The sequence below is a fragment of the Glycine max genome, chromosome 15 (assembly GCF_000004515.6).
Source record: "Glycine max cultivar Williams 82 chromosome 15, Glycine_max_v4.0, whole genome shotgun sequence".
Classification (NCBI taxonomy): Eukaryota; Viridiplantae; Streptophyta; class Magnoliopsida; order Fabales; family Fabaceae; genus Glycine; species Glycine max.
In genome coordinates this window covers 51,355,742-51,368,168 of record NC_038251.2, presented here as the reverse complement: position 1 = coordinate 51,368,168, position 12,427 = coordinate 51,355,742, and the positions used below count along the sequence as shown (strand labels likewise).

The 12,427-nt window shown below is 33.6% G+C and overlaps 1 protein-coding gene across 2 annotated transcripts; it reads right to left on the bottom strand.

Annotated features, from left to right (window-relative positions):
• Window positions 1-3,673: 3,673 nt before the first annotated feature.
• Window positions 3,674-11,772, bottom strand: LOC100802996 (probable serine/threonine-protein kinase DDB_G0282963). 2 transcript variants are annotated; one of them, XM_014767806.2, is made up of 10 exons: window positions 11,610-11,772; window positions 11,436-11,514; window positions 7,389-10,509; window positions 7,242-7,304; window positions 6,369-6,521; window positions 6,083-6,246; window positions 5,564-5,711; window positions 5,361-5,483; window positions 4,952-5,039; window positions 3,674-4,103 (listed from the first exon to the last, which is right to left on the bottom strand). In XM_014767806.2, exons 3-10 carry the CDS (start codon window positions 10,185-10,187, stop codon window positions 3,910-3,912), a joined length of 3,732 nt encoding a protein of 1,243 aa, XP_014623292.1. In that variant the 5' UTR covers window positions 10,188-10,509; window positions 11,436-11,514; window positions 11,610-11,772; the 3' UTR covers window positions 3,674-3,909. The 2 variants fall into 2 exon arrangements, with proteins under 2 accessions (XP_014623292.1, XP_003545932.1); XM_003545884.5 differs by having other exon boundaries at window positions 11,436-11,771.
• Between the last annotated feature and the right edge of the window lie 655 nt (window positions 11,773-12,427).

Here is a 12,427-nt window from a genome sequence, read left to right as displayed (position 1 = left end):
TAGGATGTGACATTGGGGCATAAATTTCTGTATTAATTGCATGAAATTCTAGACATGTAATTTTTATCATTTTGTTTTATATGTTGAGTCTTTAGTTCATTCTTTGGAGTTTTGGATGACCTTGTTTTGAGCCGAGATAATTTTATTATTTATTTGGACAAGTTCTATTATCATGTTAAAAAAGTGAATGTGAACCTTTTACCCTTTTAAAATGTTTTTATTTAAATGTGTTTTAAAACTTTTAATTAATTCCACATTCCTATTCCTTTTATTATTATTACATATATGTGTGGGGTAGAGAGTGTCAAACATATTAAGGTCAATTTTTTTTAAAAAAATAGTCTCATTTAATTTCCAGCATTGGGGTTCAATCGAACATTGCATCTCTTCTCCTCACTGTGTGGTATATGATCTAATTGTTGTTGAGTCCACACATGATGCAAATAAACAGAAGGCCTCACTATATGACACCATGAACAACTTTTAAGTCCTTGAGTTTGTTGTCCTTAGGATCCATTATTATGATCAATGACGAACCATGAGCCAATTATTCAGGAACTACGATTTACGATCATGTATAATCACAAACAAAGTAAACCTAAGACGTGTAAAATTACACAGTCCTCAAGGACTTATTTGCGTAATATGCGCAAGTCCCCTAGGATATACCAGGTTCTTCCCAAGATTAATTTGGGGTGACAAAACTTACAAACTCTTTTGTGAGAAAACCCAGGTACGACACCACAAACGACTTTTAAGTCCTTGAGATTGTTGTCCTTAGGATCCAGTATCACAATCAATGGCAAACCATGAACCGATTATTCAAAAACTATGATTTATGATCATGTATCACAAAGAAAGTAAACCTGAGGTGTATAAAATTACATTACTCTTAAGGACTTATTCGGGTAATATGCGCAAGTCTCCCAGGATATAACAAGTTATTTCCAAGATTAATTTTCGACAATCGAACTAGCAAACTCTTTATGAGAAAAACCAAGAACTCACATACAAAGGGAAGAAAGGATCTCATTATCATTCTCTAAGCTTTCTTCAATATAAATATCAATAGTAATTAATTGAAAATAACAGCTGATTAATATAATTAAAAAAATAATAATTACAATTGAAACATAACATTAATTCACATTAACATATTTAATTAAAATGACTAAATTGTATATTAATCTTTTGAAATATCTAACAAAAAAAGTACAACACTTATATTAAAAAAAAATCAAGCAAAACCTCTAATTTAGCTTCATTTAGCTAGTATTGACTTTATCTAACTTGGTGTGGACTAACAGTAAGTCACAACCAATGAGCAAACCTATCTTCAATTATAAAGTTTTTTTTTTTTTTACTGTGATTTTCAACTATAAAATTTAGTACTTATAAATCAAAGTAAAAAATTTTGCATCATAAACAACAAAGTCTTATATTATTGTGATAAGTAATGAAGTTGATAAACCTTCGACTGAAGTCTTTTATAGAGTGTTGGATGTGATGAATTAGGAATGATGAATGGAGAAATGCATTAAAATCCATTGGTATTTAATTAATTTTTTTATAATTTATAAAAAATCTTATGGTATTGAAAAATATTCGATGAATTTTTTTAGAATGAATTTCGATAGATTTTATGAGACTTTAATATTTTATCAAACAATTTCATTCAAATTCTTGAGATTTAAAAAAAAAAATTGTCTGTCGACTGATAAACTTTTCTTTTCTCCTGTTACACGTTCCTTTTCTTGTGAAAGCAGTCTAATATTCATAACTTTCTTGAATGTGGTAAAAGACAAATCTTCAAAAGACATCTAATTTATATAAAGTCCTTTTTAGTGCGTCTCATATAAATTGATGATTCAGAGATAATTTGATGTAGTATTCTCATCATTTGGCGATTTTAGCTAGTAATTGGAGGATCAAAGCAATTTGAAGGTGAAAATTTGTAGCAGGCGCTATGTTTTATGATTAATTGTATCAAAGGGGCTCTATGTTTTTGTTGTATGATCCGTAATGGTATAACGTAGTTACATTTAGTTATAATTGTTGTAAAGACATTGTTCTCCAAATTATGATTTGGAAAAACATTATATAAGAGGATGATATTGAGTTATGATTAATTAGTTATTAAATGATTGAAAAAATTTGTGTTGGTGTTATTTTTTATTCAAATCTTATTATCTTTTTCATCAATTCTTATATAATTTTAAATGTTTTCCAAAAAAAATCATAGTCTTTTAAAATTTTGTAAATCCATAATTTTTTTTAAATCATATGAGTTCAAACGTTATACATTCATTAAAATTTAAACTATAAAATTCTAATCATAAAAATCTTTTAATTTTTTTTAAAAATCATTACTTTTCTACAAAGTTTTTTAAATCTAATAGATTTTTTATGACAAATTTTTTTTTCTAAAATCATAATTCAATACACTTTTTAGTCCCTCTCATGCATAAGTGCACATCAAATAGAAAACTATGAAATTTGCAATTTGCAATTTTGACAATCTTTTATCTTCAAATTTTGATTTTGATTTTAACAATACAATAGTATGATTTTGGTGTGGTTTAAAATTGTCACAAATTGCAAGAAGAAAATAAATAAAAACATGATATCTCACCCCTTTCCTCTTCTCCCCTTCCCCAAACCTCAAAAACCCACATCTGAATATTTTTTCTTTCACTTGTTTGAAACAAGTTATGAATGTATAAGGTTCACTTTTTTTTTATAGTAAAATTGAGACAAAGTTGTTAATAATAGATAGCTTAGAGAAATGGGTAAAAGGAATTTTTAAGATTTAATAATTGATCTATTCTTAGCCTTAGGCAAAGTTTATGTTGTTGCAATAGAAAGGAATACAAATAAATATGTTTTAGTTAGTGTAATAAAGATACCAATTATCATTACAAAAATTCCATATGTTTGATTTATTTCTAAATAAATTAGAAATGAATATGTAAGGAAAAGAGATATTTGAATCACCAAAGTAAAGATCTGTTACAAATAAGAAAGAAATGAATAGGTTTAGATAGAAAGCAACATAAAATAAACCAAATTTGATATTGGAGTATTTGGTTTGATAACCCACTAGTTCTTCTTCTGCTTCGGGTAAATCAAAAGGTAATTTTTCACATTCTGCTAAGGAAGAGATTACAAAAACAATGAAACCCCAGCACAATGCCACAATCAACAAAAAATCACAATAATAATTGGGAAGTGTTCTTGTTTCTTTACATATTAAATCAAATTAGAAATTTCTTTTCCATGCTGCTTCAGATAAATAATTTTGGGAAATAAAGTGCAAACGGGTAGTGGCAAAAGAAGAAAAGCATGAAAGAGCAATCAATATCTCCCAGCCCCCCCGTATTGGAGAGAGAATTTAGGCAATCAACTCGAGATTTGAGTAATGATAAACAAGCCTTGCTTAATACTTTTGCTAGAAAAGTGACAAAGAAAAACCCAGTAACAATAACATTTTCTGATATAGAGCATTCATCCTTTAGTTGGTCATGAAACTTCAAGCTGTAGGTAAAATATTAGTTGATTTCCCACTCTTGGGAGCTTTGGTTTTTTATTTTACTTTAATGTTTTTTTTTTTTTTTTTTTTTATCTCTCTAGGAGATATCTAAACTAGTATCCTGAGAAAGTAAAAGGAGGGAAATGGCAGTCCAAAATTCACTGTGGAAATAGCATTAAGTCAAATGTTAATTTGCACAGTCTATATATGTGGTTTTTCACATGCACACATACATATTCACAATCAAATACAAAAAGAGCAGGGACCAGAAAACTACAATACAAACAATTATTGTTGGCCCTTGTATAACAATAATATATATCTTTTTGGAGCATAATTGAATGAACCGTGTGTGGCAATCAGATCAAATCTGTTGATTTTCATTTAGATGCCTTGTGGCCCTGTCCTTTGATCTGACTAGCGGCTGCAGACATCACACGCAAGCGGCGAGCAATTTCGGTGAAGGATGGCCTGACTGCTGGATTGGGTGCCCAACATTGCTCCATTAGTGTTTTCCAGTCAAGATCACAATAACTGGGGATTGTTGGTCTTAATGTGTTATTCACAATGCCTCCTGCAAGTAGTGTGCAAGGCAGTGAGAAAAAATTCTTTTGGGTGGGGGTGAGGGGAAACTGAACGATTTCTTTAATGATCAGTATGCATGAACAAAATGAGTGGAGAAAATGTGGAAAAATTTGAGAAAGTAGATCATGTTAGTTCCAGATAGGTTAAACAAATTATTGCAGGGAGAAAAAAAATTCATAGATGCTAGATGCATGAATGCAATGACAATGTAATGTAAACCATCTGAATCCGAAAGTACAACTTTGAATTCAAAAATAAATCTCAGTCATTCTTAAATTTATGCATACAAGAAAAAATTATTTGTGTTCTGCAATTTTCTCATCAACAGATGTGAGATGTCATTGGAAAATGGAAGCAACAGATGTCAAAGGAAACTTACATATCAAGGAAGGAGTGGCGAAAAGTATTCAAATTCTATTATAATAAACAAGATAAGATGGTTTAGCTTGCCCAATGAGTTTCTGCTGTCCTGATTGTTTTTCCTTCAGGTTGTCCATGGGTTGCTTTTGTAAGTCGAAGTAAGTGGGTAACTTGAATTTAAATACAAGTGTTCTAATTTTTTTTTAGTTTAGGTATAACCTATAGGGGCCTTTTTAACTTGATTGCTAGTGGCTATTATCCACCTAGGCCTTCAGATTTTACCCATTTGATAAGTTTTATTATAGTTAATTAAATTCAGACAGTGTACCTTGATTATTAAAGAGTATTTAATAAAAGCTCTATCAATGCAATCGAAGTACTATTGATGCAAACTAGTGCCTCAGAAAAGTGAAAGACTACTACTAGAGTCCATGCAACTGTAAAAAAGGTTCCAAAGAGAAGAGAAAAAAACCGCACCTATGATTGCACCATAGTGCATATTAGCATATGGCTCATCACCAGTAAGAATCTCCCATAAGACAATGCCAAAAGAGAACACATCAACCTAAAGATTAAAAAACATAATAACATTAATAATTAATGCTTCTCAAATAATAGAGATAATTAGAGACAGTAAAGGACAATGATCCACTAAATAGGCAAAGTAGTAATTTCTTTCTTTTTTCAATGTGAATCTGTGAGACAGATTGGAACTCGATGAAAAAGTCTTAAAAGCATAAGGAGGTGCCAATTGAACTACAAGCTTGTTGGTGGCAAAGTCAAAATCTAATAGAAGGTAAACTTGAATCAACCTGTAGCTAGCTATTTTTGTATTCATTGTAACTAACGGAGATTCTAAATTTCCACTTAATATGTGAAGTTGTACCTTTTCTGAGACCTTATTGCTACTACCATTTAGTAGCTCTGGTGCCATCCAAGGTAGAGTTCCACGAACACCACCAGACACCAAGGTATTTCGCTTAATCTTTGATAGGCCAAAATCACCAACCTGGTGAAAAGCAAGTTTCTTAGCTTTATCACAATGAAGACAATGTAATAGAATGAATAATCCACAGCTTGAAAAGATACCTTGCATATTGGCCGCATAGGATCCTTCAAGTTCACGAGCAAATTGTCACATTTCAAGTCAAAATGCACAATATTTTTCGAGTGTAAATATTCCATTCCAAAAGCAGCATCCATGGCAATTATCAGTCTCTTGCGGCGATCAAGATACCTGGAATCAGGATAAGATCATGCAAAAATCTCACCATTTTTCTTTATGACAAAATAGTTAATGGTTTCTAAGGATTATAAAAAGTAGAAAAATGTGAGGGCTTTAATTGAAAAATAATAGCGCCACTTTATAGAAATAAAAAAAACTAGAAGATGGTAACAGAACCTCTTTTGTTAAAATTTCCTATGACCTTGTTGTATGAAAATTTTGTATCTATCTCTTTCTATATAAAATTCACCAATTTTGATTAGGCAATGCCTATTTAATGTTTATACAGAGAGAGAGAGAGAGAGAATTTTTACATGACTAAGTCTGTAAGTAATGTGAAATTTTAATACAAGATCCATTCCCTAGGGGGATGGATGAATTACCTATCCTTACGAAGCAAAACATTCCTAAGAGAACCATCCACCATGTACTCGGCAACAGTCGCTAGTGTTGCTCCTGGTCCATCCTGAACTACACCATAAAATGCCACCACATTTGGATGGTGAAGCTTGGAAAGTATGTCAGCTTCCCGCCAGAACTCTATGGTCTGAAAGTGGAAATGAATAACATCAATATAAGCCCCTTAAATAAAAGTGACTTGACAAAAATATGCGACTAAAACATGAGAAAAGGAACACAATCACGGTAGGTGATTCATAGGCAAGTTACCAGCCTTTCTTGTTCTGAAGATCGACCAGCGAAGCAGCTTTTCTTTATTCTTTTAATTGCAACATCCGATCCTCTCCATTTTCCATGGTACACAGTCCCAAACGTACCAGAACCCAGCTCTCGCAACTCTTCTAGATCTTCATTCTTTATGAACTGCCATGTGCATTATAAATATATGTAATAAATTAAATGTTAGTAAATCTTATGAACTCAAATTCTATAATGTTATTTGAGAAAAAAAAAGTCCATTAAGCAACCAAGCCATCATCTAGTACAGATGTTCTTCAAGTCAATTATAGAAACAAGTCTAAGTAGGATATGCCATAGTCATTCATCTTAGTAGAGAGCACATGTTACTGGGAAAAACAGATTATGTAATGGTTGTGGATTAATGAGTCAATTAACATCAGGGTCACCTAAGAGTGACATTGTACTTTTCAAGAATAAACTCAGATGTACCATCAAAGTAGTTAAGCAAGGTAGAATAAGTATCCTGCCAGAAAATACTTTAACCTATAAATTTCACATAGGTTAATATTGCAAGTGTAGGATCTTATGTTAGACAGTAATCCATTTATGACAAGATAGAAAATTGAACTCAATTTCTACAATGGGAAATAGAAAAGTAGACTAAAATTATTAGAGTGCTAGCAACACACTCTATTGTTGGCTAAAATTATTATAAACCACAAAATTAGCAGACTCATTAAATAGGAAGTAGGACCACAAAAATTAATAATTTTCAAAAAATTCCAACTAATAGTAGAGAGTGTGTTAGAGAGTGTTGCTAGCATTTCTCAAATTATTATTCTCTGTAGAAAAGACAGGTAGAATACATCAATGCAAACAAAATGATACATCCAAGCATGATACCTGCACAGTACTGGTGTCGAATTCCCCTGCTACAACCACATTCCTTGGTTCATCCTTGCCATCCTAAATTCAATTCATTACAGTATTTATCAGCAAAAAGAGCAATTTTGTGCAGGCTCTTCAGATAAAGAACCACTAATAACATACCTGGTATTCAGACTCCTGTGGTTGTATGTTTTCCATTACGGCATCCATGTTCTTATTTTCATTGCCCTTTAGTTGGGAATGCTCATATTTTTGGTGAAAGATTGTTGCTTCTGTTTTAGTTGCCACAGGTACATTTTTCTGACTTTCTTCACCAACATTGAGGTGGGATTCCGTGTGTCCTGCCAAAACACCAGCAGCTGGTAGAGGAGCAGATGGCTGAGATTTACTATCCCCCTCTTGTACTTTTCTCACAGCAGACGAAAAACCAAGATTATCCTGATCAATTAGAGATACATTATCAAACCCCTCTTTGGCCAAGTTCTGAAAATATGACCAACGTTTAGGCTCATGATTGCCCATGTTTAAGCTCAAACCTGCTCTATCTGTTGGTAATGGACCAATGCTTGAGGAATCTTCAGAAATTATTGCTTTGGAGAACATGTCATAAAGGAAATCCCGGGGAAACCTGTCCTCAATATCAATCAGAATGTCGCCCTGTGTAGGTCTAGATTTAGCTTCTGGGGGAAATTCTTGAGAAACATCTTGGCCTGTGTTTCCAGTTAAAGGAAAAGTCTGGGATTGGACCTTAGTATCATTATCAGACTCCCTGGTAGAAACCTCAGACAAATTGAGGTCTGGAAGTTTAGATGTTAGATTCTGATTGTGTTCAACAGAAGGAACCCGATGAAATGCAAGATGTTCAGCACCTTTGGTTCTGTTTTCAGAACTAAGGACCTGATCCTCATTTCTAGAAACTTTATTATCTTCTAACACTTGCTTCGACTCAGAATTCACATGCTGCAATAACTTCGAATTCACCTTACTTGTCGTATCAGGCAACTGTTTGTATGTCTGTGGCAGGACATCATTAATAGTATGGCCATCTGCTTGCAAAGGCTTTGCTGCTGAGCTGGACATCATGTTCAGATTTGACATATTCCCACTGTGTAATATGTCACTGGATTCTGTAATTGAATTCTTCTGGCTGAAGTCAGAAAGCAAATCTGACATGAGTAAGTGAGAACCATGAGCATCATCTGACTTTGTAGATCGGTTCAGCAAATCTGCCTGCTCCCTTGGAATTCTCTCTGAATAATAGACTCTGTTTGGAAGTGGAGGTGGTTCAAGGTAACTGAAATCTATCACATTGGACTCGGCATCAACATGAGCTCGGCTGAATGCATCATTGGATGTAGTAAAGAAGTCATCTTCAACAGACTTAGGAGTCTGTGTGGGATTCATACTACTAAATAATGAAGAGGCATCTTCAGACTGCTGGTGCTTACCCTTGTTCTTTGATGGCAATGCAGGATGAAGCCCTTCTGATATAGCAGTTGTAGCTGATGCCTCTGATAAATTAGCATGCAAATTGCCCTCAAATGGCTGCGAAGGAATAGGATATGTTGCTTCCAAGGGGAAAACTTTTCCGGGGTCATTGTCTGTATGAATGAAATTATCACCCTTTCTTTTTACCAGCGTTTCTGGCATAGCTGAAATTTGTACCTGCAACTCACTGGATGCTTGTCCATCATTCATTATTCCTTGGTCAACATGACCATGAGTAGGCATAGAAACTGGAATCTCTTGGATATTGTGAGCAGAGTTGTTAGAAGGACCAAGACCATGCTGTAGTGGATATTGACTAGCCTCCCCATGGCGAATGACCGGGTCATCATAAAACAATGGATGGGTTTCATAAGCATTAGAGGAGATTGGAAGCACTGGTTGTGAAGATTGAATAGTCAATGATGGTTTAACATTGTCAGTCAAGGATGAACCGCTAACACCAAATGTGTCCATTAGAACTCTGTTGGTCTCCCTCTCATTATTTTGTTCATTCAATTCATGTAAGTTATGAGTAGAGCCACTTTCACCACAAAGGATTGAGTTGTTTCTTGAACCCATGTCCATACCATTAACAGCAACTACATACTGGATTTCAGAATCACCATCCATGCTACCTATACCGAACTGAGTATCATCCAAATCATTCAAAGAGAACAGAAAAATCCTAAGCTTATTTGATCCTCGGCCGCCTTGTAGATCATGACATTCCTCCATCATATTCCGCAGATCCTCATCAGAAGATACTGAAACTAACGCATCAAGATCTTCTCCAGGGAGCTGATATTTTATCACATGAGTTTCATTATAGATTGACAATGTTTTAAGCATAAGCTCATGAAAACGTATGTCCCTTCTTATACTAATAATACGCGTTTCACCCCCAACATATCTAAGCTTTCCATCACCAGGTCGTGGCAATATTCTACCCCCAAAGCTGCATAGAACCTTCATCTTCATTGGTGTGCTTTCAGAAACACTAGAAGAGGCAGTACCATGAAGTACTCGGTAACTGTCTTGATTAGATGAAGTTCTAGGAATGGATCGAGCTGAACCATAATTACTTCTGTCCTGGTGTTGAGAAGAGTTCCTTCTGTCAAACTCTTTTGGACCCTTTTCAACCTTTGTGAGCACAGAAATATCTGATCCACTCTCAGATCCTGGATGGCCCAAAATGCCTTTCAATTCCATATAGCCTGTTGAATAATTGGGATCACCCACAACATTTGGAAAGGCAGGCTTCCTGAGATTCACCCTATCTCTCATAAACTCAAGAGCAAATTCCTCACCAGTCTGTATGGAGTAATTAAGTACAGGTTTATTTTCTGCCATATTAAATGCTGGAGGTCGTGCATTTATATGCATGCCATCGCGAAGGTCTTGCGGGACCAACTGTGGTGCAGAATGGAATTCCTCATTGTTAGGTTCCATGGAATTGTATTGATGTTTCTGCATCCTTGATTGTCTAATCAAAGCCTCATTAGTAAAGTTAAATGCATGGATTCACTGTAATGCCACAGTCCGGAAAGACACTTAACATCACGTAGAAATAATGCACCTAATACTGTAAATTCAATTTCCAAATCTCACAAACAAGACTGCTAACAACTGCATAAGTTTGAATTCTTTACCCATGGCAATGGGTCAGAAAGAAGCTTTACTTATGCTCAAGTTTATGTCACCATAATCAACACATGAAGAAGCTTCCGCAATCTTAAGAATTCTCAAGCATAAGGTACTTTCTTCAAAGATCAAACTACCTTCGGAATATGTCACCCTGCGTGCATGATGAAATTTAGAAACAGCTTAGCTTATAAGATGTAGCAAGATATAGAAACAACTACATAATAGGAAGGAATACAAGATAAAAGATCAAAAGAATTATACCCAAAAAAATCAATTGGAAAATATATCACCAACATATTGGAATTGTAATGATATTCAATATCTCATATACCACTAGCAATTTTAGTTACCTGCCATACATGAAAAATAAAATATTACTTTGGCCTCTTATTATTGTTTGAAGAACACAAAATCTCACAAAACTCAGCTTTCTAACAATCTTAAGGTTGAGGATACTATAGATCTAAGATTGTTTCTTCATGGTCTTCATTTGTTAGTAATCAGATAGTAGACTCTGGTCCTCGGATAAAATAAGTTCTTTATCTAGTACTTATTCCTTTCAATCCCTAGTACATTCCTTAACTACTTCTAATTACTTACACTAACTACATAATAATAAGAAGAAAAAGATTTATAAGCTAGAACTTCTTGCTCTGAAAATTCCTTATCCAACATGCATCACCCAAAATATTGTCAAGTCATAGAACCATAGCAGGATGCAGTGAAGCAAAACCCAACACCAACCATAAGAAAATAGCTGAAAATATATTACCCATCATTCTTGGAGCAAATCAAACCACGTGCAAAGATCAAATGGAGGAAAAAGTGAATAAACAATCAAGGTCAACTAAAAAACCAGACCCTATATTAGATCACTGCTGCTCAACTCTCCCATGATTATACAATCCTCAAATTATCAAACTTGGATCTTAACTTCAACCTTTCCCCATCAAAACACAGCATGGAGGATCATATGCACACAAATCAAGTTTGATTCAATTAACAGCAAAAGTCATCATCAATCACAAAAATCACAGCTGAATCATGAAAAAGGATGAATCAGAATCAACTAAATACCTGACTGATGATGATTGTTTTTGAGCTTGATACAGCCTTTGGCTCAAGAAGGTTTCAGAGGAAGAGCCATGGCTGGTATCTGGGGGAAAAACTAAAATCAAATGAAAAAGGTATATATGGGAAAGAAAGAAACCAAAAAGAATCCAACTTTGTCTACCCCATCTTTTGATTTACCTTTTTTTTTTTTTTTGTTCTTTTGGGTTCCAAACTGTCTGAATCTACTTCTACTTGAATGATCCTTTTGGAACAAAATGAAAGCACACTCTCTCTCTCTCTCTCTCTCTCTCTCTCTTGTTTCTCTCTCTATATCTGTGGATTTGTGAAGCTGTGTTCCTGTTTTGGAATAAAATAAGCTTTTGTGTCTGCAAAACAGTCAAAGGAGTGAAGAAACAGTTATGTCCAAAAATTTGCACCTTTTTTTTTTATTATTCTTACTGCAACAGTTCGTTAATCGTTAGCCACGTGTTCGTTTTTCAAGGAGAGAAAATAACGTTATTATTATATTATTATATATACAGTGATAAAATAATAAAATTTTACCAGCAACTTGTTGAAAAACGTTAGAATTGACGAAGGTGAACGTTTTTAAAAGCATATAATAGAACCCTGTTGAATGAGAAAAGAAAATAATTGTATCAATAATGTTTGTATAATTTACGAGAAGTTAATTTTTTAAAATTTTTTCTCACACCTAAGTTTCATATTTTAATGAGGTAAACTTACTGTAATAAGTCAATATTTCTAAATATAAATAGATAACTAATTATTAAATTTTTTATTATTTGGTCGGCTTTTCTTATCATTCCGAATATCACACGTTAGTTTATTTAATTGATTTTTTGGATTCCTTTTTGAATAGAACTTGTTGAAATATTTATTGCGTATTTTTATATAATCATGAATCAATTTTTTTTTTAAAATTTTGCATGTGACTGAATTCTCACACAAAAAGCTATAAACATTGGAATAATTGGTGCAATTATAGGTAACAT